Here is a 24,738-nt window from a genome sequence, read left to right as displayed (position 1 = left end):
CCCTCCCGCCTTGTTTTTCTCTGCATCCAGCTTGTTTTGGAGGTCTACCGCCACCGCCCTTAAATGCTGCTCTTTTTCCTGGAGCTCTCTCACCTGTTCCGCAAGTTGTAGCCGGTCGTCCTGGACCTTCTTAGTCTCCTCTTTAGCTGCCTTCAATTCTCCCTGCGCCTGCAGCGACAGCTGTTGCAGTTCTAGCTGGGCTTGCTCAGCGATCTGCCGCCACTTCTCCGCCTCGGACACGCTCATCCCGGCAACTCCGAAGTAGCCCAAAAATGATTAGGAGGTTGCTGTCACAGTGGCCGGAGTGGACTACTTCAGAGTAACGACGCTACGCAGCTCTGCATTTTATTCTTTTATTGGTGCTGCGTATTTACAGTGCTCAAGTCATTGCTATTTACACGGAGCGATGTTGTCAGTCGGTTTCAGAACCTCCTAATGGCTTTTGGCGCGTCTTTCTCCAACACAAAAGCTTTGGCAGACCCATCCTCTTGCCCCTCCTCTTCCTGCGTAATTCTGGAGTTGGGGGGATGGGTCTTCCCCCCTTACTTGCCCCTTCCTGTCCCACCTGGGACCCTGGCTCCTCTACCCTGCCTGAGCCTCGGACACGACTTCCTGCTTCCCCACTGGAATCGGAACTCTCCCTGCTTTCCCCTTTGCTCGGGGACGGGCTTGAACTCAGGAGGGGAGGGACTTCGCGATATCCCCTGTCCCTCACACCAGCAAATACTACCAATTCTTCAACCTATGTGTCTTTAAGATCCTGCAGGGAAAGCAAGATACTTGCTTTCATACATACATGGGCTTAGATACAATGAATCACAAGACTATGCTTCAGGCGCACATATTGGGCACACGGCAAAACTCATTTGAAACTTAAAGGACCTTCAAAGGCTTGTTTGGGGCATAGAACCGTAAGTTTGTGCGTCACACAATTTTAAAAAAAAATCTGCTGGGGACATTAAAACCTTGTGCTTAAAGAAGCTGTCTGGCTATCAGTCAAAAGCTACTGTTAGAAGGAAGACAAGTTTCTAAATAGCAAAGATGGGTGCCACTCTCACCTCCCAGTAGGCCTATTGACAGTTCACATTGCTCCCAATCACTCAAAGTTTAATTGACTGATGATGGAGCAACTATGCATTTATGTAATTCCACAATTATTTTTAGGGATGGCTTGTTTACAGAATGCAGTCACCGAGGCTGCAACCTGAAGCAGGCGCTGACTGCTGGGTAATAAGGCCTCAACCACTGATGCCCCTGTTCTTTTCCCCACCAAAACTCACTCCCACCAAGCTGCACTCACAGGAAAAGGCATGAGCAGCAGCAGCTTTTAGCCAGCAGGGATAAAGTCAGTAGGAGGACAATTTTCATTAGGGAAAGAAAGAACCAAGAAGCCCCTCTCTCTCCAATGCCAGTTTCCTCAGTCAAATTTTAGCCACAATGGCTGCGTTTTGTAAAATACTGTAAAGCAGTTTTTAAAATACAGAAAATGGCACAAAGGAAAAACTGATGTATATTAGTATTATTTCAGAAAATTCAGAGTTCAGAAATTAATGTGTTTACTGTACTTACTTTGCTCTGATAGTGCTGCTAATGAGCTTCTATGAAAGTCGGTAAACCCACCACAAGAACTGACAGGCCTCAGGTTGCCTTCTGCATTACCACCACCCTGTGTATTCAACAAATAACAATGTCATAATTCACAACTCTACTCAAATAATCTTATTTGTGTCACCACTTGAAAGTTGCTACACAGTACAGAAGTGACTATGTGGACACACACTTGCTTTTTGAAGGAACATTCAAATGTTACTGTCTATTTGATGCAACAATGAAGAGATGGAATACAAATGGCAAAGTTATACCTGTTGCTTTGTTGTCTCGATGCCTTCCAAAATTGCTTTTTTGAAATCTTCCTGTTGCTCCTGTAGAAGGTAACAATAAATGACTTTTTAAACTTAGGTTAGTAGTGAAGTGGCTTTAACAGTCTTAAACATTTCATAAACTCTGGGCCAGAAACAAGAAATTGGGGTTTGGGTCTCAAGACCGTTTTCCTACAAGTGTTATTCCAGGGCTCTTACTTCAAAGCTGAAACACTTCAAAGCTGGCATCTGCAGGTTTTAGTCCTGGTCTAAAATTTCATATTTGTGTTCAGATGCGCATGCACGCTCACATGACTCAAAGTTTCCTCCACACTGCCATGTTTGTTTGATTGAATTTACTTACATTGCACTTGTAGATTCCTAATTTTAAAATTGAATTTTAACATTGTATTTAATCTGCATTTTAATTGAATTGTTTCTTTTATGCTCGCTTTGATATTCTTGTTGTTAGCCGCCCTGAGCCCGGTCTTGACTGGGAAGGGCGGGGTATAAATAAAATTATTATTATTAATTATTATTATTATTATTATTATTATTATTATTATTATTATTCCGGTATGCCACTTTCCCACAATGATCTGTGCCCAAAGCAGCTTACAGCAAACATTCAAGCTCTTTGTGCTATAAGATTGCACAAAAGAATGCTTCAGAGAACAGGAGAGGACATTAGGAGTTCTGGGTACACACTGTGATTGCACCATGGTCTGGGCCAGATCTATAAAGAAGCTAAAACTGAGTACAGTACTGATGCTCTCCAAAATGCTGTGCTTCCCAGCAACTTGAAGCATAGGAAGCTGCCTTTTCCCAGATCTAACCAATCCCTGATTACTCAGGGATATCCCTAACTACTCAGGCAGTCTTGATTCCTTTAACTGGTGGTGACAGGATCAGACCCTGTGGCCTTCTCTGTACAGGATATATATACTACCTCTGAGATATAATTCCCCCACCACCTTAAGTCTTTGAACCTGGGACTACTCAGCTAGCAGCTCAAACTTATGATGACAAAGTACAACAGGCGCCTGCTGCTTAGTTACCACCACTGAAAACCATCCTGTAACATGAGTGAATGCATTTGACATTTGAGTTTAAGTGAACTCCCCGTATCAGTTTAGGAATAAGACCTCAGGACACGGCGCAGATCATTCTCCCCTCCTCTTAAGCAACACAGCTCACTTAGCCCTGCTCTGTGCCTCCCTCTAGTTATTTCACCTGGCTGGAATGTGCCCTTGGGGTATGATAAGTACCTCTTGCTTGCCTGGATGCTGTGTGTCTAGCCAGACACACTTTTGCCACACCCACCACTGACATGTGGCCCTGAGGAAATGTGGCCCTTGGCTGAAAAAAGGTTTCTCACCCTGGCTTGGGCTGTTGCTCAACTTCTGCAGCAATCTCCCTCTTACCTCAATATCATCACTTTTTTCTTTGCTCTTGGCCACAGTCTCTTTAAATCGTTGCAATTCCATGCTGTCCCTGTGACCTTTGGCGACACCATTATATGAACAGAAATAAAATGGCAGATTTTAGAGGGGAAGCACCAAACAGATGCAAATTTGATAAAAGATACTGCTGAGATCAGAAAAGTACATAGAAGGAAAGTTGACATTTTTAATGGTAGGTTGAGGAACTATTGCTTTTCCCACATAAAAGTGATGACATAAGAAAAAAAATATCAGAGGAAATTTTTCATATCACTACCCTGGTTTCAAAGCTGTGAGCGTGTTCTTTGCTTTTAGAACCAAGCAGTGTAGATATCGGTATTTTTACAAAATGTAACTATTAGTAGGAAAAGCACAGTTCAACACAATAGATTTTAAAAATATAAACTTCACCCTCAAAATGTAAGAAAATAACAATGACATGGCCCATGGTGTTCTCTTTCCCACCCTTTCTCACACCCATTCAAAATAATTAACCTATGCCAACATTCAGATTGCCTGTGTAGTGGGCAGAGCTTTCCTCGCTTGCCATTTTTACACTAGATATATATTTGCATAGAAACATACATACGTGGGGGCCAAAGCATATAGGCCTGAATAATGGAATCTGTACATTACATGGAACTGAGGTGCACAAATCATGATTTCAGGTTTATGCACATTGTCATTTCACATGTAAAACGTTATGCGAAGATGAAACCAATTGAGTGTGTGGCAGGTAGAGCCAGAACTGAGCTTTGGGATCACAGAGATCATCCACTGCACATATATGCTGAATGTCTTCACAGGGCTATCACCCCTCTGTCTCCAAAATTCTATAGGACTGAACATTAAGGATGAAGATTATATTATAAATGAGAAGGCACCCCGGCACCAAACCTTTTGCCACAGTAAAAAAAAAAAGTGCCATTATTCAGCTATGTGGTTAGTGGAGTAAATATAAACAGCCTGATCTTGAGCCTTTGTATCTAACTTCTCCCCACACCCATTTTTTAATTAAAAACATACATTTACAATTATTACAGCTATTTTCAAAACACATGAATGGGGAATCAACTATTAAACACACAAATGTGACTTTACACATATTTGCTTAAAGAAAAAAAGTACTGGTAGCTTAAAAGCACTAGCAAAAGTTAGATACAAAGTAAAGTCCATTCAGAATAGATCTGGGCCTCAGGCAGATGTTACTCAAACTTGTAGTAAAAAGGATTGTAATCACATGCCTATCCCATCCTCAGATCTTCCTGAAGCCTCTATTCATATTTGAGGCTTACATGCTTATTGCAATGGGGCATGGGGCATATCAGGAGTCTACATGCTTAAGGTTCTATTTAAAGGCTTCCACTGCAGAGACATCAGGGGTCCCAGAAATAAAGCAGGATAACATGAACACAATCTACCAAATTAAATTGGCTCTACATGGCTAAAGGCACTTTTGGAGTACATAGTCTGAAATGAATTTTCTGATAACATTGACAAGTTTAAATTAAATGTAATCTTTAAAAAGTTATCATAACAAATCATGTTGCAAGATAAAAAAACATCCATGCTCACTTTGAGCCACTGAGGCAAAAAAACCTCTTACCTTAGAAATGGTCTAGGTCAGGGGTGCACAACCTGCAGCCCTCCAGATGTTGTTGGACTACACCTCCCATCATCCCTGATCACTGGCTATGCTGGCTTGGGCTGATGGCAGTTGTAGTCCAGAAACATCTGGAGGGCCGCAGGTTGTGCATGTCTGGTATAGAATAAACTGAACTCAAAGTATTTTGTTAGCACACCTTTCCTCCCATTGTTTTGACAAACAGAAAATCTGCCACCATTTTGCAATCCCCCCCCAGTTAAAACACCACTTGAATAAATAACAGAATCTGCACCAAAATGGTTAAGTGCTGATTTACAAAGTAAAGAAACATTTTGATAGTTTGCAGAAGTTAAGAGGTTAAAAGCAAAGTGCACCACCTGCAACCAAATTCCGCTAAAGTTCCCATACAATTTTTGATAAATCAAACCTTGAGGTTTAGATTTGATCCATAATTTCTGAAGACGTACAGTGGTGTTGGAACTTAAATCATGACCCTTTCGTGCTGTTTCTGGAATGCTTCCAGCAGGTTCTTCAATATTCAGTGTCCCATTCAGATCATTACTGGGGTCACTTCTGACCTCATCAGCAGATGTCAACTGTAATTTAGTTTTTGCGTCATTCTTCTTCCGCTTCGAAGAGGACTGAGGATTCCGTTTGTCTGTGTAGCTCTCAGCACTAGTATAACTTTCATCATGAATAAATCCATGATTAACACATCCTCCAGGTTCAATACAAGGTTGGGAGGTGGTAGCAAGGCTAACAGTGCAAGAAGCAGTAGAGTCATGGCAACCAATAGCAACTTTTGGAAGTACAGATTTTGGTGTGTTATACTTACCCACAAATGCACCAAATTCAACAGCATTCTCTCCATCAGCAGCCTTAAGGACTACAACCTGGTCGTCCTTTGTGGTACTTTCTAACTGGCTTTTACAGCTGGGCTGAGAAGGAGTGCTAACGAAAAATTTAGCTGTCGAAGATGTTAGATGTGGCATGCTGCTTAACGAAGTGCCCGTCTTTTTATTTTTCTGAATGCATTTCGATGAGTCTGTACCCTGTACTCTTTGACGAAGTTCTGGGGGAGATAGAGCTCTTGGAATTAAGGCACTGCCCGAGGAACCTGCCTCTGGAAAGTTGAATTCATCCCTCTTGGGGGGCCCAGTCATCTTATGCCCAGAATCTCTTTCATCTTGCATAGAAATGTTGCACAGTAAAGCATTATTACTCTCAATTACTTGAGGAAAAGAAGAACCAAATACATTGCCAATGCTGTGCTTTCTCCACATGGAAGATCTTAAAGGACCGTCATCAATGGGGTTTTGTGCCAAATGCTTAGAGATACTCAGTTCTCGTGTAATTTCATTATGAACCTTGCTAGCTTCTGAAGCCTTCTGGGCAGTTAATGTTTTCAAAGTATCCACTGTAAGAGCAGAGAGGTCTTGCAAGTGGCCAATCTGTGTATCGAGAGAGTGCAAGGAACGCTTGATATAGTTGACTCTGTCACTAACCTCCTTGATTTGGATGCACATTTGCTCAACACTGGAAGGGGAAGGGAGAAGATAGCATTGGGAGAGAAAAAGGAGAATCAGACTTTTCACTGAACGCAAGGACTTCTCAAAACACACGAAGACTACAAGTATGCCATGTCAAATAATTAAGGGTCTGTGAGCATAAAACAGGGGGTTGGAATAGATAACCCTCAGGGGCCCTTCCAACTCTGCAATTCTATGATTCTTTGATAACAACCCACCCATACAGAAGGTTGTGTACTGTGTGTCTGCCTTACTGGTCTTCTGCTCTGCTCTTACATCCTTCCAAATCAACTCCCACCAAGAAACTGTGTTGCGTCCCTGCATCAGGTATGACCAGATCACTGAATCAATCTTGAAGACAATTTGTATAATTAGCAAGGTTTGTCCAGTAGCTTGCCCAGAATAGTTAAACGACAAGCCCACGTCCAGACAACACACTAAGCCAGACTATAGGTTGGGCTCAGCAACAAAATGACCAGGGAAGAGCGACGTGATTTCCTCCCCCTGAGCTCATGCATTCTGCACTAACCCATGGTTTGGCTTAGAGCAACCTGTGAACCAGACTAGAGAGATTAAGTGTGCAACAAAGATCTGCTAAATGAGGATAATGCTTCATGCTATAGACCATGAAAGCTTATGTTCAAATGTGCCTCTGTGTTGCTTTTGATGCAAACAGACTAAAATGGATAATGCTCTGGAATTAGAAATTTTTATAATGGACCCCATCAATCAAAAGTCCACGTTAAAACTGGCTGCTGTACAGTTGGTCAACATCTGCTATGATAAATGTAAACCAGAGTTTGATTTAAAAGTAACTGAAAATGCGCTATTCGATTAGCTGTTCCAATCACTCCTGGAAAAACTGAAAAAAACCTGAAACTTTTAAAAGAAGGTGGCTACATTGACTATAAACAAAAGGTTGCAACGGTCATTCCTTATTTCATACCGTTCAGAAGTAACTCTAATTCTCTCTTCACTTCCAGAATGGAATTTATCATCTTTTTCATTGAAATACATCTCAACACACAACTCTTCAAAATCATGAAGCTTCTTTTGATCTTCTTCTGTTAGAAACAGTTCTAGAGAATTAAAGAAACAATCCATTTCAGAAGCTTGCTAATAAACTGCTGCAGAAAAGAAGTAAAAACAGTGAAAAACTAAGGAAATGAGTACAGTCATACCTCGACATCCGAATGCTTTGACTTCCGAAGGTTTCGACTTCTGAAGTCGATAACCCCCGAAAGTCCTTTCGCCGCGCGCGCCTGGCACACGGGTTCTGTGCCTGCACAGAGCGGCGCGCACGGTCGGCGCATGCACAGAAGTGCGAAATTGCGCTTCGCGCATGCGCCGTAGTGGCACTTCAAGAACCGAAAACCTCAACTTACGAAGACGGCTGCGGAATGGATTGTCTTCGTAAGTCGAGGTACCACTATATTCCCTTAGTCAAGGACCTCACATCGTGAGTGTTGGATATAAGTATATCTGGTTTTTTTTCAATTTCCCCAAGTTAGGTACACTAGAATATAATGCACAAAATGGTTTGTTTGTTGGGTTACTAACACATCTATTCACATACTTTTAAAGTACAATGGTACCTCGGTTTTTGAACAGTTTAGTTCACGAACAACTTGGAAATCAAACGCCGCAAACCCGGAAGTACAGTGGAACCTCGGTTTACGACTACCTCCGTTTACGAAAACCTCTGTTTACGAAAGCCGCGGACCTGGAAGTGTTTACATCCGGGTTCCACGGCGTCAGATGCACAGATGCGATCGGCGCTTTGCGCACTCGCAGAAGCGTGCCTTCGGCAAGCAAATGCCTCCGTGGAATGGATTGCGTTCGCAAACCGAGGTACCACTGTAGGTGTTCTGGTTTGCGAATTTTTTTTTGGAATCTGAACTGTTCCATTTTGAGTGTTACACTTCCTTTTTCAGTGCCACACTTCCATTTTGAGTGCCCCCGCTCCTGCTTGCACGGGAGTAAGAGCTGAATCAGGGCAGCTCAGCTGGAGAGCGCGAAGCCTCCCTTCCCAGCGCGAACCCCTCAATGGAAAGTGTGACGGAGCCTGCACCTTCCCAGCTGAGCAGCCCGATCCAGCTCCTACTCCTGTTCAAGCAGGAACAGGGGCGGGGATCTCTCAGCTGGGAAACAGAGGCTTCACGCTCCCTAGCTGAGCTGCCATGATTCAGCTCCTACTCCTGTGTGAGCAGGAGCAAGGGCGGGTATCTCTCGTGGCAGCTCAGCTGGGGAGGTGCAGGCTCCATCACACTTTCCATTGAGAGGTTCACGGCTGGGGGCTCCTTTAAACTTCTCCCCTCAAGGCAGAAGTTTAAAGGAGCCTCCACCTCAGCATCAGAGCCCCTGCACCACTGAAGGCAGCCAGGGGGAATAGTTGCCACGCGATGCTCCTTTAAACTTCTCTACTGAGGTGAACGCAGCCATGCACCTCTCAATGGAAAAGTGTGGCGGAGCCTGCTCCTCTCCAGCTGAGCAGCCAACAAACTTGCAACTCATGAAAAAGCAGCAACACAACAAACTGAAAAAAGCAAACCAACCGCAAATGAATCAAAATCACAAGAAAACATAAAACAATACTGTCTCCAACCCTAATTCTAATCCTTAGCCTAACCCTAACCCAATCCTAAAATTAACCCTAACCCAGAAATGGTCTTGTTAGTTAGTAAAATTCATGTTAAAAAGCTGTTTTAGGGGTTGTTTTTAAAAGTCTGGAACGGATTAATCCATTTTGCATTACTTTCTATGGGAAAACGTGCCTTAGTTTTAGAACACTTTGGTTTTAGAATGGACTTCCGGAACAGATTAAGTTTGGGAATCAAGGTACCACTGTAAAGAGAGAGGCTGATGAGCAATACAATGCACACAAATGACAACAGACTATTTCAAACCCCCTTCCCCACATATCTATTACTGGCTCACAAAAGAAGCTCTTAATCAGGGTGGGGATCCTCTGGCCCACAGGAGGTCTGGCCCAAGCCCCAAAGTGATGTCAGGTATGTGACAAGTGGGAAAGCAGGAAACAATGGGGATCTTTAAATTGTTCCTGATAGTTCTTGGCAAGGGAGCTTTGATGTTGGTGCTAATAAGCAGACTGGTGCTGTCAGCAACTCTGCGGCAATCCGTTGCGCTACAGAGTTGCCCATCAGAAACTTGCACAGTGCCGGGATCTGCATTTACAACAAACACCCAAGAGGGTCTTGCCATAAGTGCAAGCGTCCCTTCTTCACATTGCTGGCTTGAATTGAAAGCTGAAATGCAAACGATCTTCCTCTGTAGGGGGCAGCTGGTTTTGTTTTGGTATTGTCAGGCGATTGACATGGATGTGCAAGGTCCTTCCCAATTACCAAAGAGGTCCATGGTGATGGTGAGAACAAGTCCTTGTTTGAGCCTCCACTCCCACTTTGCCATTCATTAATGGGACAGTGAACTGAGGGGTGGGATTTTGCATAGGCCCTACACAAAAACCAGGCTCCTATCAATCCCTGGATTTCACATAATGCAAACAACAACCCAACGTTGCATATTTTTGTTTGTTCTTACTTGGCCCATCAGAAGTTTTGTCTTTCTTTCTCTGCTTGCATACACAGCAGAATAGGGAAGCCATATGACTAAGAATAATAAGAGGAGGGGGCAGGATAGGCTTCTCGTGATATGCCATAACAAAATGATAACGCTGGTATTTCCATACAATGTTGGAAATTGCTTTCACCTGTAAATATACATTGCTAAACAAAAAGAGAGAATAAAGAAGGCAAACATTTTAGTTTGATCATCTTAGAAACTAGCAACAATGATCTTACATTCTGCTCTGTACAAATATTAAAAGAGAGTACAAACAAAACAAAGATCATAACTTCTATCACATTTATTTTATTAAAAATATACCACTATGTCATAAAATAATCAAAGCCGTTTACAATAATATATATATTTAATTAAAAACATGTATTCTTAAAAAAATCAGAGACCATAAACTAACTATTATGGGAATATGTTTTCTTAATTTCCTGCATAAGGCTGTCAGCAGAGAAAAAATTTTCAGCAGACATTTAAAGGTTCAAAAAAGAGGCATCTGCTAAATTTCTGCTGGCAGAGCATTACATATTCTTCTGACACTCTTGCAAATGATTTCAGCTACTGGTACCATAGACCAAAGTTGTTCAGGGCTTTGTAAATTAATACAAGGACCTTCAACAAGGCTTGGACATAGATGGGCAGCCGGTGCATATGTTTTAACGATGGTGTCACATGTTGTTGGTCATGTGCCCCCATCAGGCATTTGGCCACCAAATTTTGCACCAGCTGGAGCTTCCAAACCAGGCCCAAGGGCAGCCCCACAAAGAGCACATTGCTGGAATCCAACCAATGCATATTGGTTGTCAGTTATCCCTGCACAGGAATGGCAATAGCTGGCAAACTAGACAAAGCTGGTAAAAGGTATTCCTAGCTACAGAGCCCATTTGGTCCTCTGGTGACAAAGATGCATCCAAGAGTACCCCATGGCCGTATAATCACCAAGCTACTTTTTAAAGCACTGATTTAATATAAACTTAAAATGTGAAAAACATACTTGAAAAAGGCGATGAGAAGATTGACCATAATAATGTACTGCACGAAAAGATAGACGGCCTGAAGGAAGGGTGTCAGCCATGCTCCAGTAACACATGGTATGATTGTCTGGGAATCATTTGCACATACTTTGCAGATTAAGAAAAGTAAAAGAAATGTTTGACAAGATTTATTTATTACTTAGAAGCAAAGCTCTTTATAGTGCATCAACAAAATATTATCACCTATACTTTTTCAACATACAAGTAGCAGAAGCCGCTGCACAGCTTAGCCCTAAACAGAAAATTTATGAATAAAACAGGTCTGTGGGCATTAAATACTCAAACTTGCAACCTCAGCAACTGGAAAGTTTATTTAAATCAGATGAGAACTGTCTTTCAGTGCCCTTCAAAATGAAGGGGAAAAAATAAAGCTTTTCAATAAAATAAAATAAAAATTCCTCCATATTTATTAAATGTATATCCCATTTTTCCAGAAATATAATCATGTTTACCAAAATAATTTTGTTTTCATATTCTGAACAAATACATGCATCATTATAAAAAAAAAATTCCTTCCAGTAGCACCTTAGAGACCAACTAAGTTTGTCATTGGTATGAGCTTTCATGTGCATGCTCACTTCTTCAGATACACTGAAACAGAAGTCACCAGACCCTTATATATAGTGAGAAGGTGGGGAGGGGTATCATTGTAGATGAAAAACTAAAATTTTAAAAATCAAAAGAGAATTAAATTTGTTTAAACATGTTTTTTATTTTAGGTTTTTTCCCTTGGATTAAAATAATACCTTAATATTACATATGTTAGAATATACATAAATAATCCCTTCATATATTTTTTTATTTAGAAAGGTTTATAAAACACTTCATCGCACTTTGTGGGGTATACAACAATCTAGATAAAACACAGCTAAACTCCAGAAAATTTTAAAAAACAAATATCAATAAAGCAATAAAATCATTATGATTTATAGATTCTAGATTAGCCCTCCCATCTCTGTGCTCTTTAGACACACGAAAAAGTGCCCCTCGCCTGCTAATAAATAGAAGGAATAAAAATATCTTACCATCAATTTCATAGGCATAAACTTCACCAAAGATCATCCAATAGGGTCGAAAGACAATATCTCTTGCTAAAACCCAGGATGGTTTTTCATTAGGATAAAGTATTGCCTTTCTGGGGACTCCAAAACTGAGCAGCACAAGTGCCATAATTACTACAATGTAAAACATGTTGGCTACCTGTTTAAAACAGAGTGAGAAACAGTTAAAACAGTGGAGACCCCTCACTTAAACCCCCAAAACTACAGCCCAACCTCTTCTTTGTTGTTTACATTCATATTCAACACATTGCCTCATATTTAGAGGTACTCTGGACTTGTTTTTGTCCATCTCCACTGGTCAATCACTTCTGGACAGCACAGCCAATCACAATAATCTCTACATTCCACCCATCCCAAGGGGTAACTTGCCTGAACTGGCCCAATCGCCTTCTAAATCTAGTCCGCGGACAGTCTGGGAATCAGCGTGTTTTTTACATGAGTAGAATGTGTCCTTTTATTTAAAATACATCTCTGGGTTATTTGTGGGGCATAGGAATTGATATATATATTTTCAAAATATAGTCCAGCCCCCCACAACATCTGAGGGACAGTGGACAGGCCCCCTGCTGAAAAAGTTTGCTGACCCCTGAATTAGAGATAGCGAAAAAGACAATCACGGGAATATAATGAGCACAGAACGAGTCTAAACCGTGAAAGATCCCTAAGACGAGATATCTAGAATTAAAGTGAATAATATAGTGAAGCTACTCAAAGAAACATAAATAAATCAAAGAAACCTTTAGATAACTCAAAAAACCTTAACGAGTTGCCAGCTAATAATATCTTGTTTCACTGTAAATGATCTATCGTTTCCTCAGAAGGAAAAATAAACTTATTGCATTCGTAAAGACTCAAGGTCACTTGTCAACAATTCAAAATAAGGGGAGGATTTATGAACTTTAAGGAAAACTGAAAACTCCCAGGCAGGACTTTTTATTTTGGGTAATTTACCCCTTACTGCCTGGGAGTTTTCGGTTTTCCTTAAAGTTCATGAATCCTCCCCTTACAGTATTTTGAATTGTTGACAAGTTCAACTTCTAAGTTCCCAATAAACTTAGAGAGACTTTTTGTGTAAATGTCTGCGTGCCAACAGCAGTGGAGTACTGGGGAACTCGTGGAACTTCCTGCTACAATATTTCAAACTGATCATATGCTGTGAAATACTTCACATGCCAACATTGTGGCTTCTTGTTTTTCTCCACCTGCCCTCCTTCTACACATTCAGCAAACTGCCTTAGAAAAACCAATACACAGCTGTCCATCTTTATTGGTGGAATACCTGTTTCACATGACTGTAAAATACAACATTTCTGAAATGTTTGCAAATAAAATATTTTTAAAATATATCTCAAGGACCATCTCTTCCCATATGAACCTACCTGGACCCTGAGATCATCTTCTGAGGCCCTTCTTCGTGTGCTGCCTCCTCGAGAGGTTCGGAGGGTGGCAACACGAGAACGGGGCCTTTTCTGCAGTGGCTCCCTATCTATGGAATGCTCTCCCCAGGGAAGTTTGCCTGGCGCCTTCATTATACACCTTTAGATGCCAGGCAAAAACATTCCTTTTTAACCAGGCTTTTGGTTGATCTGATTGACATCCTATGCCCTTTTAAAATGTAGGTTTTTTGGGGAGACGGGGTTTATTAGGTTGTTTTTATTTTTATTATGTATTTTGTGGTTTTATATTTTGATTTTATTCTGTGAATCACCCTGAGACCTCCGAGTATCGGGTGGAATAATAATAATAATAATAATAATAATAATAATAATAATAATAATAATAATAATAGCTTACCATTTTCCCAATCATCATGACATAAGGTCCAGCATGTTGGTTTACAGCCAAAAAATCCAGTAATCTCACATACCAAAAGATTATATTCAGGCAGTAAGTTAGCCTTCCAGCAACGAAAACGTAATTTGAATTGTAAGTATCTTCACTGAAGTTTCCCTGTGCTCCAAATCTTAGTCCAAAACCAATGAAGAATGTGATAATGGCTACAGTATCACTGACATTGAAGTAATCATTAAACCATACTTTAGTCTTTTGACTGATCTTGCCTGCCTCTGACATAAAGATCTGTTGTAAAAATAATGAGAAATTGGACACAGTTCATTTTGTCTTACATCAAAGGGCATTAAAAGGCAGGTAGCAGTTATATACATACATCGGTACAAAACAAGTTTAATGTAAATCAAAGACTGAAGCCATGGTAGGAAGTGGTTCCATGAACAGCATGTAGGAGAAAAGCAGAAGCGACCACATACTTTTTTGTCCTGTCCATAGACATGACTGTGTCACTTAAGGACCCATGAAATGTCAATGTACACACCCAACTATTGCACAACACTTTTGTGCATAAACAATGTGCATAAGCAAGATGCAGAGTTGAATCTTAGACACTAGGAGGGGTATCAACTGTGTGGTTGGTCCTGTGCAACCTGCATTCTTGTGTGCAGGCTCTACACAAACATTAGGTGTGGGTGACTTGGAAGCCTTAACATGGGAAGCCTTAACACTGGACCTAGCTGGCAGGCATGATTAGACCATCTCTGTTTTAACATGGAAGAGCTGTGTCCTTCATTCCTCCCTGCACCAGAGGGAACCGTGCCAGAAACAAGTGTCAAGTCAAGAAAAAACCTTGGCTTCCAATCCTGGTTTGCCTGGAGAGAAGCAAACCCTGAGCCCAGGTTTGAAGAATGTGACAAAACTAGACAACCAGCTTGTTTCTCGGCTATGGGGCAGCACCAGGAATGGTGGCGACACAAAGCGAGTACTGTATTAGTTGTGTGCACCAGCTCCTTGTTTTGAGTTAAACCATAGCTTATTTTTAATTATGGCTTGACATTACATTAACCAGGACAGCGTGGAAAGGTACAACCTTCTCTACAACTTTTGCACAGTGTATTTATGCTGACTCTTGAAAGTGTATTTAAATCCTCTTTTGCATTAAAGAGCACGTTACAAATGCAAATATACCTCACGAATCTTCTCAACAGCCAACGTGAAAATATATGCAATGACAATCCATTCTTGAATTGAGGGCAGCTCTTCCATTTTCACAAGAATCACAAATGTATAAAGCATCAGAAATCCCAAGTAGGCCAACTATAAAAAGTAAAATGTCAAAAATAAATATTAAGAAAAATAGTTTTTTCAACAACAACAAAAGTTCTTTTTCCAAAACAAAACAGAAACAAAAAACTCACCGTGTTAAACCAGAATTTCACTATTGGTGCATGATAGAAGGCATAAAACTTTCGCGTAATGGGAAGCCTCTTGGGTTTTATTGTTGCCTCCATGTCATGCTTTCCTTCTGTACTGTCCAAGACCCTTACTTCTTTAAACACTTCCTAACATTAAAATAACACATTTTAAAATCATGTATGAGAGTAAAGTTAGTCTTCGTTGTTAAAAACGTGTTAGCGTTTGTGTGTAGAATTACCATTGGTATCTCTTCCGCTATGTTTTGAAAGTTGTTTTCACTGTCTTCCATAGTCATTTGATGTGCATCTTGAGACTGTGGAATATGGGACATTTCTGCCTTGGTTTTGTATTCTAGCATTAGTATGGTAGGGGGAAGTAAGATGCTCAATATTACCTGTAAGATGTGAACATCAAGTTATTAAGACAAAATACTTCTCATTCACTAAGACATTTTTTTAATAATAACAAAATCAGAACTACCCAGCACACAGAAGTCCCCTCTTCCCTCCTCCCCCACATTTCAGCAAAATATATCAGGTAGCAAGTAAAAGATGTAGAATGATTAGGTTTTAATTTTTTTAACTACTACAGATACACATAGAACATTCCATAATATTCTTGAGGAAAAAATATCTGCAATTTCTTAAAAGTTGTTAGACAAAATGTGCTCAAATAGATTTCTACCCCTCATCCTAATGCTTTTATTAGTATTAGACTGTGTAGAGGCTGCAGAAAGCATATCTCCCTAATGCCATTGAAGAATAATAGATTGTGAAGCACACCCACCCACCCACCTTCATAAAATGAGGGTTACTCTTAGTTGACTAGCAAAGCAAGTTAGAGATGACAAATTGGAACACAAGACAGACAACAGCACATCATACTTTAAAATGATGCTTAAGGATGGTCTGTATCAACACTGTACTTTTACATAAAAATTTTCTTATTATATTCTAACATAGTGGGGCAAATTTTCAGTGCAGTATCCAAAGAGAAACACACATCTTATTGTTAATGCAGACTATATGGTTTACTTGACATATGCCATTCTGAAAACCTACACCCACTCACATCCTGCTGATTTGTCTGAATTCTGTTAAGCCTTCTCACTTGCTCAGCTTCAGCTACTAAAATATAAATATGAAGTTTCTACATCAAATTTTACTTTACTACCCGTAGAAAACATAATGACATTTCAATTTTACAAGGGGGTTTCAGTCTGTTAATGTTTCACCACTACATTTTTAGTAGTAGATTAGTTCTCATGATGATCTAAGTATCCACCTGTGGTTAAGGGCTACTTGCCTGGTTTCTGCCTTCTACATTTCTGTACCTTTTTTAAAAAAGATAATAAAGCATCAAAAAATAGTTATTTTTCATTCCAGTATCACCTCTCACTTTGTTTATGTTAAAGAGCTGTTTTGCTTAGCCTACATAAAGATTACAGTGAAGAAAACTTTGCATGACTATGCTTTCAACATGTCCCTTTCACTTAAGCATTACTAGAATAACAGCAAAAATGGATTCCAAGGAAGGTATATCTACAGACTAGTTACCTTGTACCATGAATTCTTCCTCATGTTCAGCCTTCCCATCCACATGTCAGACAACAACATTTGTGTACAAGTATGAGCTACGAAAGGCCGGAGCCGTGAAGACACTGCTAGTTTAAGGCAGGTGGCATTACTCCAGTTTTTTAGCTCGTAAGTTAGCAACTTCATAGCCATAGTTTCATCTTGTCGGAATGACTGTTCTAATAGCTCAACTGCCAGCTGCCCAAACTCACTGTGGGGGGCAAAAATCACAAGACATACAATATTAAAGATGCACAAAGATATTAAAGATGCCAATTCTTTCACACATACTAGACTTAAAACACTGGACTTCCTGAACTGAATGGAAGAACCTGCTTAGTACTGTTGTAAGGGAGACACCCGTGGATACAACTCTGTATGGCAGAAAAGAAAATTGGTTTCATCTCAGCACTTCCCTGTTACTCTGAGTGAGTAAAAAGGCGTACCTGATGCATTCTTCTGCACCTATACCCAAGATTTCCCTGGACCAGTTATCTGTTGCTGGATTTCAGGAAGTGACATCTAACCAGAACAAAAATAATTCAAGGATTTGCGGTTTTAGAAAAGCTAGCAAGAGATTGTAATTAACCAGCCAGAACAGACAAAAAGGGCGAATGGATTACAGCTATGGGAAATAAACAGAAAAAAATGCATATGGCACTGTGGTTAAACTCCATCATCTACAAAAGCCTAACCTGACATTCTTCAATTTCTGCATCTTCAGCATTAACTTCTAGCAACTACTATGAAACAAGAAGCTGAAATTTGTCTTAAGGATTTCAACAAAATAGAATGTTTACTTTGAATACTGTTTCAGTTCTTCCGAGGTATCGTCAACAAGGTCACTTTGTTTTGATTCATAGGCCATTGAACGATATAGCTTGCAGGCCACTAAGGCTTTTGCCATGGATTCTTCACCATGTTGCCAGAAAAAAAGAGCCATTTTTTGCCTCTTCATTAGTACTGCCCACAGTAACAACTCATTCAGAGGATAAGGAAAGCGTCTTGTTTCTGGATCATCAATATCTACTATGTCATCTTTGGTTTGCTTCTTTTTTCCTTCTTCTGCAGTGTTATCGGCCTTTTAAAAAAAAGTAGTAATTTAAAGTTTACAAGGGCAGCTAGAATTATAAAGTTTAAAGAGAAAATACAACAGTAAAATGTGGTACTCAGACATCAGATATTTGTTAAAAAACTCACCAGTAAGATATTATTTCATATAAGAATCATTCAAAGAAAGGCACCCAAATAACCCAAGTAAATATATAATAAAGAAAAGTATCAAAATTAGCAGCTCCACCCACAAATAAGATAATTTTAGCCTGTGATAGAACCTTGCTACAAAGAAATGCCATGTGAGCATCTCCGAAGCAAAAGGGGGAAATACAAGCAAGGTTCCACGGCCACAAAATCAGAGATAATGAACTTTCATTTAGCTTTCGAAATTTCTCAGCTCATTTGCATGTTTCAGAAAAGGAACTGCTACAATTGTAGTGATTATCTTTATCACTTCTGCAACTCCAATTTCAATCATGGTATGTGTGCTTTAAAGGCTGTTACAATGCGCTATTTATAGACACCTCTGTACATGCCAAGATCACATCATGAAAACAAGAGCCCTGTTCCAACTTCATCTCTTTCAAGGGCAGCTGTGTGCCTCATACCTTTGGTTTGTAAGGCTGGGCAGTTTTAATGAAGTGATTATGTCGCATTTTCTCTTTCTTATCCACCCTGTTACCAAAAGGTTCATGGCTTTTACGCAATTGAGGAGTGCTGCCTGAAGCATTTCTACCAGACCGCTGGTGGTGGGGAAACAGAAAAACATGATTATAATGTAGTACAGTGCCTGAATTATGTGAAATCATTGAGATGCACAATAACTCATTATCTGAAGGACAAAACCATAAATATTTGTATATAGCCAAGACAAAGTAGCTTATTTTTGCATAGTGGTGAGAATATAAGCTGTGAAGAGTCTCAGTTTGACTCTCATGTCGATTACAAGCTTCCTAGAAGCCTCTAGGGCAGTTCAAGGTCTCTCAGACTCAGCCCCATATACAACGTTGGAATGATAGTAGCTCACCTTGCAATATTATTTTAATATTTGCTGAGATAATAATGCAAAATGCTTTGGGCACAATCCAGCAAAAATCGAAGCACTTAAGTGCAGCTGGATCATGTCCAGTATATTACTATTGATACTGTCACAGAGAAAGCAGACCAGTAAATTGCATAGTTCAAAGTCAGCTAACTTTATTAGAAAAAAAAACATTATCTTCACAGACTTGGCTGAGTGTCAGGCCTAAGGAGCAGAGCAGCTCATTCCCTGTAGGTCTTATTCCATGAAATCAGTTACCAAGACTAAAGGTCCCTGCCTCCCCACAGCCGTCTATGTCTCCTTCTCTCCAGGGCTCCTCCCATTTCATGTCTCTCCTGGTTCCAGGAGTCATGGGGGGAGGGGAGCTTGTCGCAGCAGGAAAAGACACCCGTGACTCTATATTAAGTAAAATAGAAACATCGTCACCCAACCCCAACCCCACCCATCTCTCCCCCATCTACCTCTTTTCCCCTTTCTTCCCAATGTCTCAACAAATGAAACTGATTTGTAAAAATGTTACGAGAGACATTGCATACCGGTATATCTTTGTAAATCAAGAAAATATTCAATTTTTAAAAAAACAACAGCAAAAAAGTGTGACTCATCTCTGCCTCTTGACCTCCCTTCTTCCACTCAGCTGCTTCAGCTTCTGCCTCTGATTCCTGACTTCTCTGTTTCACACTCTCCTAGCTCACTAAGCCCTGTTACATCTTCAGCTTCCGACACCTCCTCTTCACTGTCTTCTCTCTCTGACCACTCATCGTTGTCCCACCACCACTCCCTGTATTCTGAGCCTTCTTCCCTTGGTAGTTCCCAAGCTGGTTCCTACCACCATTCCTGTGTCTAACCAATCCATGACCACTACTATGAGTTTTGTACACCTGCGGCCCCAGGCAGCGTACTCCATTGTCTCGAAACAGACAGATGCAAACATACATGCATTGTGTACAGTTCCAAGTACACAAAACGCTCTAGAGATCCTAGGAGAAACACCCTTCTAAGAAATGAGCTGCTGTTACTTTACATTAACTGAATTGGTTAAAAAGGTTAAATACTACCTTTTATGCATTGTTTCAAAAAAGAAAAAGAAAAAAGAAACCACATACCCGATTGCTGCCACTGAGACTGTTGTATATCACTCTGAAGCGTTTTCGTGTGTAGGTGCATCTGTAGGTTCCTCCCATTAAATATTCCACAACAAGCCCCACATCAATCAAAGTGAGTTTATATCCAGGAGGAAGGTTTCCCTGGGACAAGACAATATTAACTTAGCAATAATACATGCTGCAATCTCTGTATCACATGACATCATTCTGCATAAAGAGATTGAGGGATGTTTTGCATGAAAGTGGTTCTGTGTTCAGTCCCAAGCACCCCACAGGGAAAGACACCTGGGCATCTAATGCAGGGTCACTGCTAGTTGGGCAACATGGACTAACAAAGTGACTCCTCATCTCAGTTTAGATGCAACACCAAACTATGGTTTGAGTATCTGGAGCAGCCCAGATCCATGCCGTTCCTCCTTCCTGTGCATGAATTCCCTAGAAAGGAATTCCACAGAAAGGACATGAAGCAATATGTAGCTACGGACAAGCATCCATTTGAACATGAAGCAAAGTGCATCCATTTTTTCTGTGAATGACGTTCTAAAATTCTTAAATTACCCGAAACCAAGTTCTCCACTATACACACACCACAGTAAGTGCTTAAAATGTTATTAGTAAAATGACTATACGAGAAGGGGAATTAAAATGTAGTTTCTGGTTTGTGTGCATCTAGAGATGTTGAAGTATTTTAACAAGAGCCCTACCTGTTTGACATCTCGAACAAGATGAAGCAATGCTGGATTTGTTGGGCCTTGTTTCTTGATGTAGAAGAGAAGAATGCAGACTTTTAGATACACTGAGGCATGTGACAAAACAAAGTAGTAGAATGACAGGTTGCAAACTTGTTTCTTTTTTCAATTATCCAGGTTCTACATAACTCAGTATTTTTTTAAATTAAAACAGAGGCACTATCTTCTACATGATTAAATAATTTGAGTGCTGCTTTAAAAAAACCAAGAGAAGCACCATATCAATTTGATTTGCTATACTTATAGAACAGCTCTACCTAACCAAAGGGGACACGGGTGGCGCTGTGGTCTAAACCACAGAGCCTAGGGCTTGCTGATAAGAAGGTTGGCAGTTCAAATCCCCAAAGACAGGGTGAGCTCCCGTTGCTCGGTCCCAGTTCCTGCCAACCTAGCAGTTCGAAAGCACATCAAAGTGCAAGTACAGTATATTCCTGCGTATAAGACTACTTCTTAACCCAGGAAAATCTTTTCAAAAGTCGGGAGTCGTCTTATACGCCAGGTTATTTTATTAATACGGCGAGTATATCCCAAACTCTATATTTTAACTGGAAAAGTTGGGGGGGGGGTCATCTTATACGCCCAGTCGTCTTATATGCCGGAATATACGGATAAATAGGTACCGCTCCGGTGGGAAGGTAAATGGCATTTTCGTGCAGTGCTCTGGTTCGCCAGAAGCAGCTTAGTCATGCTACATGACCTGGAAGCTGTCTGCGGACAAACGCCGGCTTTCTCAGCCTATAGAGGAGATGAGCGCGCAACCCCAGAGTCGTCCGCGACTGGACCTAATGGTCGGGGTCCCTTTACCTTTACCTAACCAAAGCTTTCACCAGGCATAAAGAAAGTCTATGCTTCCCTGCAAACATGAAAATAAAAACTGATCTTTTGATAATTAACAGCTTTTTTGTATTTTTCACTTAGAAGAATCCTGTGAGTCAGTAAGAGATGTCCAACCTTCCCTAAGGGTTTAATCCGTAACCCAAAATAAGGCAGTAACTGGCAGAGGAAAGCTCCAGTAGCAGCTGTAATTTCCCTCCTAGCCTTTCTCCTCAATAATTTTGGGGCTAATCATCTGAAGTGTGAGGAGGGTTTGCAACTAATCCCTTGAATCTAATTTCTCAGTCCTCTGCTGTTTCAAAACACACTCATTTCTCTTGAGCTAGATTTTATCACTTTTTAGCCTTGTGAAAGAAATGGCAACTATTTGTTCTAGTTACAGGTAGGTAGCCGTGTTGGTCTGAGTCGAAACAAAATAAAAAAATTCCTTCAGTAGCACCTTAAAGACCAACTAAGTTTTTAGTTTGGTATGAAAGCTCATACCAAAATAAAAACTTAGTTGGTCTTTAAGGTGCTACTGAAGGAATTTTGTCAACTATTTGGCTCTTCCAAAAGATGCAGTCAATAAATCTTTATTGTGGTCAAAGACCAGATAGCAAAATTAGCAACAGCAGCATATGCTTCTACAGCATCAAGAGGCGGACGTAATTAAAAATTCCCTATAAACTTATTTATATCCAAAAGATGCAATCAGCATTTCAATTTCCACAGGTAAACTCAATGTCATCATCATAAGCTGGCTGAGATCAGCTCTTGAATGCAGGATAATAATATTATTTTCTTCAATGTGTGCTCCAAATACTTGCACAATCAGAATGCAGGCTCATGTTTTACACGTACCGTTACTTAAAGTTGCTGATATAAAAATGACAACCTTCCATTAAACACCCCCCTCAATTGTTACCCAAATCAATCTCAAACAGTATTTCACTTTGAATGCATGTTTTCATATGAAAATTATAAATGAAATAGAAATACAAATTAGGAATCTTAAGAGAATTGTTGTTAAATTTATTCCACATATGAATCAACCTGGACCCTGTGATCATCATCTGAGGCCCTTCTTTGTGTGCCCTCTCCATGGAGATCTGGAGGGTGGCAACATGAAAACAGGTGGCTGCCTGCTTATGGAATGCTCTCCCAAGAAAGGCTCATCTGGTGCCATCATTAAATATATTTAAGTGCCAGGAAAAACCAATTCCTTTTTAATCGGGCATTTGGCTTTTAACTATCTATTGCCTTTTCATGTGGGTGGGATATTTCATTATAGTTTTTTTAATGTTGGTTTTAATGTATATATCTGGGGTTTCTTGCTTTTAAAATATTGCAAATCACTCTGTTGACACGGCAAAAAAGTGACTAATGGATGTAATTAATAACAATTAAAAAATAAGAATTAGCATCCACTTACAGTGTTATAAAGTTCTTCCAGTCTGGGAATTGTAAGAAATTTGTGCATGCTCACTCCATTTTCAATAAGAAGTTTCACAAAGGCAACTCTATCCATCACAAGGGCATCTAACATAGCTTGTTCCAAAGACCCAACCTGAAGAAATAAAGACAATCCTTAAATTGAAATAATATGAGAAATGAGAAAACTAGTATATGCCAAAGTCTACTAATGTGTTTCTCCGAAAATAAGCCATACCCCGAAAATAGGCCATACCCCAAAAAAAAAGCCATACCCCAAAAATAAGCCATAGTGATAGGCAGTTTAACCTTGTAGGTTAAACTGTACCATACTTAATTAAAAAAATAAGACATCTCCTGAAAATAAGCCACTGTGTTGTTGTTTTTGAGGAAAAATAAATATAAGACGGTGTCTTATTTTTGGAGAAACACGGTATATATTTTGGAAAGTTGTTTTGTTCCTTATGCATCTGGACACCTCTTAAGAGACTGAAGTCAAATTCTGCATCAAGGAACTTTATTTTGTGCCAACTGAAAGTCTGAAAGTTGTATCTGCAGTGAAATGCTCATGATCCCCACCACAGACACTTAGTTTGAATGGATACCACTATTAATCATAACAAACAGCACAGATAAATCCAGAAGAGCTAACAGGGTTGCACTTCCTTGTTCTTCTCCCCAATGAAAGCAGTGTTAGTGCCAAATCCAGATCAGAAACCAGATTGAAATGGGCCTAAATTACTAGTGAGATCCAAGAGTGTCTGAAGTTGCATGGCAACCACACCTGCTCAATCACCTGGCAACTTGATTGTTGAGCACCTTGCTGGTTCACATTATGCTCTTAGTACTCATCTTCGCACTAAGTACAGTTGTCTGCAAAATATAATTTGCTCCAAACAGGGAAAGGGGGCAATTTGCATAGGAGAGGGAAAGGCAAAGAGTGTCTGAGACTGTATGATTAGGTGATCAGGAAGCTTTCTGTCTACACCAGAGCATTATGGTTTTGACAGACAATTCCTTAACAATAATTCAACATCTTATTAATAAGTCACTGCTATGAACAACCATGTCTACATACCAGCCACTGCTGTCCATAAACAAAAACATGATTTTTGGCAATGTCAACTCTGTCCCACGCAAGTGTAAGAACAAGCTGGTCAAACGCAGAAGCATTTGTGCCTAGAAAAAAACACAGAAAACAGATTCAAACGTGTTCACCACAAAATTCTTGTTTTCAGCTGATTTCATGCCTTAGCTTATGCTAGGGAAATAATGCATAGCCTATACAATTCATGCTAAAATAGAACATATATGCTGAAAAAAAGATGTGCCCTCTTTTAGAGTGGTACAGATTATGGCTTATTAGTAAAGCTGAGCCGAAAAGGGCAGAATTTGTGAAAGCTTATGTCAATTGTTAGTGGGTAGTTCCCTAGACTGGATGGAGGGGAGACTGCCTATTCTTGAAGGAGTTACACTCCCTCTTAAGGAGAAGGAAGTAATACTCGGTGGCGTGGAGTGCCTTCTGTCAACTTTGACTGGTGGCCAGGTAGTCTAACTTCTGTGGCCAAAGCTCTGGTAACCACTAGGTTGGATTACTGCAATGAGTAATACATGGGGCTGCCTCTGAAGACAGTT

The 24,738-nt window shown here is 40.2% G+C and overlaps 1 protein-coding gene across 4 annotated transcripts in view; it reads right to left on the bottom strand.

Moving 5' to 3' along the window:
- TRPM7 (transient receptor potential cation channel subfamily M member 7) overlaps positions 1–24,738 on the bottom strand; it is a 77,982-nt gene that overhangs the window by 13,985 nt on the left and 39,259 nt on the right. For 2 of the 4 annotated variants that reach the window (XM_035131113.2, XM_060282971.1), the window contains exons 11-29: positions 24,182–24,282; positions 23,105–23,239; positions 20,815–20,868; positions 20,111–20,251; positions 18,571–18,705; positions 17,707–17,987; positions 16,889–17,117; positions 15,571–15,726; positions 15,335–15,478; positions 15,105–15,233; positions 13,920–14,204; positions 12,090–12,264; positions 11,025–11,151; positions 9,995–10,179; positions 7,383–7,515; positions 5,335–6,443; positions 3,284–3,360; positions 1,863–1,922; positions 1,570–1,666 (exon numbers count right to left, since the gene is read on the bottom strand). In XM_035131113.2, coding sequence (XP_034987004.1) covers positions 1,570–1,666; positions 1,863–1,922; positions 3,284–3,360; positions 5,335–6,443; positions 7,383–7,515; positions 9,995–10,179; positions 11,025–11,151; positions 12,090–12,264; positions 13,920–14,204; positions 15,105–15,233; positions 15,335–15,478; positions 15,571–15,726; positions 16,889–17,117; positions 17,707–17,987; positions 18,571–18,705; positions 20,111–20,251; positions 20,815–20,868; positions 23,105–23,239; positions 24,182–24,282 — 3,753 coding nt within the window. The remainder of the gene's footprint in view (positions 1–1,569; positions 1,667–1,862; positions 1,923–3,283; positions 3,361–5,334; positions 6,444–7,382; positions 7,516–9,994; positions 10,180–11,024; positions 11,152–12,089; positions 12,265–13,919; positions 14,205–15,104; positions 15,234–15,334; positions 15,479–15,570; positions 15,727–16,888; positions 17,118–17,706; positions 17,988–18,570; positions 18,706–20,110; positions 20,252–20,814; positions 20,869–23,104; positions 23,240–24,181; positions 24,283–24,738) is intronic. The other 2 variants (XM_060282972.1, XM_060282973.1) reach the window with 1 other exon arrangement.

This window comes from Zootoca vivipara, chromosome 14, assembly GCF_963506605.1.
Source record: "Zootoca vivipara chromosome 14, rZooViv1.1, whole genome shotgun sequence".
NCBI lineage: Eukaryota > Metazoa > Chordata > Lepidosauria > Squamata > Lacertidae > Zootoca > Zootoca vivipara.
Note: the sequence above shows the minus strand (reverse complement) of the source record. Positions and strands in the feature narration are given on the sequence as shown.